General features: G+C 41.7%; 1 protein-coding gene across 1 annotated transcript; it reads right to left on the bottom strand.

Annotated features, from left to right (window-relative positions):
- Nucleotides 1-534: 534 nt before the first annotated feature.
- On the bottom strand, nucleotides 535-1,269 carry LOC106457392 (achaete-scute homolog 1-like). The gene has a single exon (XM_013916802.1). It carries the CDS (start codon nucleotides 1,267-1,269, stop codon nucleotides 535-537), a length of 735 nt encoding a protein of 244 aa, XP_013772256.1.
- Nucleotides 1,270-1,690: the final 421 nt, after the last annotated feature.

The raw sequence follows: 1,690 nt of genomic DNA, 5'->3' as shown, positions 1-1,690 counted from the left end.
TACCAGCTAGTCAACTGTCTGCGCTGGTCTGACAAACGTAAACAAGTGAGGTTGGGACGTTATTGTTCCCGATTCGGAGACGCACAGGTAAGCACCAAGAAAGTATTCAACGTACCAAAGTATGCTAGCTCACCTTGCTTATGTTAGAGACTACCCCCCTCCCCTTGTTATTTCACCTCACGTCTACGTCGTCAGTAGTATATCAAATTCCAAAATATGTTAGAAAGAAAACAGAGTGAAAAATAAGTAAAACAAATACAAAAATTAAGCTCCAAAAACGAAATGTGAGTAAGTTATTAGTTTAAGCTTTATTTCGAACACAGATATGGCCTTATAAAAGTCCTTCATGTATAATTAATGTTTCAACAAATACGCAGTAAAATTAATTTATGTTTAACTCTAATACAAAGCCATATTTAAAAAACATAAATAAGCAAACCGCTAATAACTTTTATGTTGGGCTAAACAATGGAAACTAACCAATAATTGAGTGTAAGTGGAAGGCTGGTTTTAATATCAAGTGATACTTACAAATTAAGAAAACCAGGAAGTGAAATCCAGAAGATCTTCGTCTTCAGGATTAAGAATGTCACGTGGAGAGGATTCGTCGTAACCAAGGCTTTGCTGCGGGGAAGCAGCATCTGAACCAAGGCTTGAAGTAGGTGAGCTTGGTGGTTGTGTCTCGGTTTGTGAGCTTGTATATGGTGGCATAACCGTATTGTGAACAGAGTCTTTACTGTTTGATGCTGAAACCGATTCAGGGTAGCAGTTCTGGTTCTTTTGCATGTTGTATGTCAAGATGTTTTCTCCTAACACAGAATTCGTGTTTTCCTGTTCGGTGAGAAGCTCCTGAAGCTGCTTGATGTATAGTACGGCTGCGCGTAGCGTCTCAACCTTGCTCATTTTCTTGTTCTTGGTACCGTTTGGAACGTGCTGTTTAAGTGTATCGAAACCCAAATTTACTAACTTCACACGGTTTCGCTCTCTTTCGTTTCTCCTAGACACGGTGGCTGGCCGAGCCTGTGGCGATGAACAACCCAGCTGAGATAACTGAATACGCCGCTTACACCGTAGTAGCTCTTGCGTTGCCCCCCCACTGACCATCGAGTTAGTCTTGTTTCTCTTGATGGCAATCCTAGTCCCGGACTGTTGAGCTGTGGAGGCAGCAGAAAAATTCAGTCCTGAGGGAATAGGACTTGTGGTTACCAAGACGCATGTGGCAGTTTCCATTTTTTGTGGATTTCCAGCAAAAACGGTAAAAGAATCCATAATGACAACTTATTTTTTTAAAAAAACACTTCTGGACAATCGATCAATGCAAACTGGATCAACGTTTATACCCTTGTGTGTCCATAATATTTTAACCGTCACTGAATATAATCAAAATTTGACGAGTCTTCCGAATATAAGTGTTTGAACTACAGCAGCGCGGGATGAAATGTCCCAAACCAGGCTTCGCTTGCACTAAAAAGACTGAGCTTATGAATACTAAGCGCCGCCCCTAAAGAGCGGACACTTTGTCGCATGTCAGTCTGTTTGTTGGGTCGCGCGCAGGACGCGTGGCTTGATCCCCTATCGGCCAAACGCTAAGTTATCGTCTGTATGAGATAGCGTACAAGCCTCTCGTTTTTCCAAGACTTTCAGACGCCACAGTCTATTCTTTGAAGTCTTACAATTCTAGTATGGAAAA

This window comes from Limulus polyphemus, unplaced genomic scaffold (genome assembly GCF_000517525.1).
Source record: "Limulus polyphemus unplaced genomic scaffold, Limulus_polyphemus-2.1.2 Scaffold325, whole genome shotgun sequence".
NCBI lineage: Eukaryota > Metazoa > Arthropoda > Merostomata > Xiphosura > Limulidae > Limulus > Limulus polyphemus.
Note: the sequence above shows the minus strand (reverse complement) of the source record. Positions and strands in the feature narration are given on the sequence as shown.

What these genes read in the sequence shown, in the direction of transcription:
- LOC106457392 (XM_013916802.1), bottom strand. Translation starts at nt 1,269, where the DNA reads ATGGATTCTTTTACCGTTTTTGCTGGAAATCCACAAAAAATGGAAACT.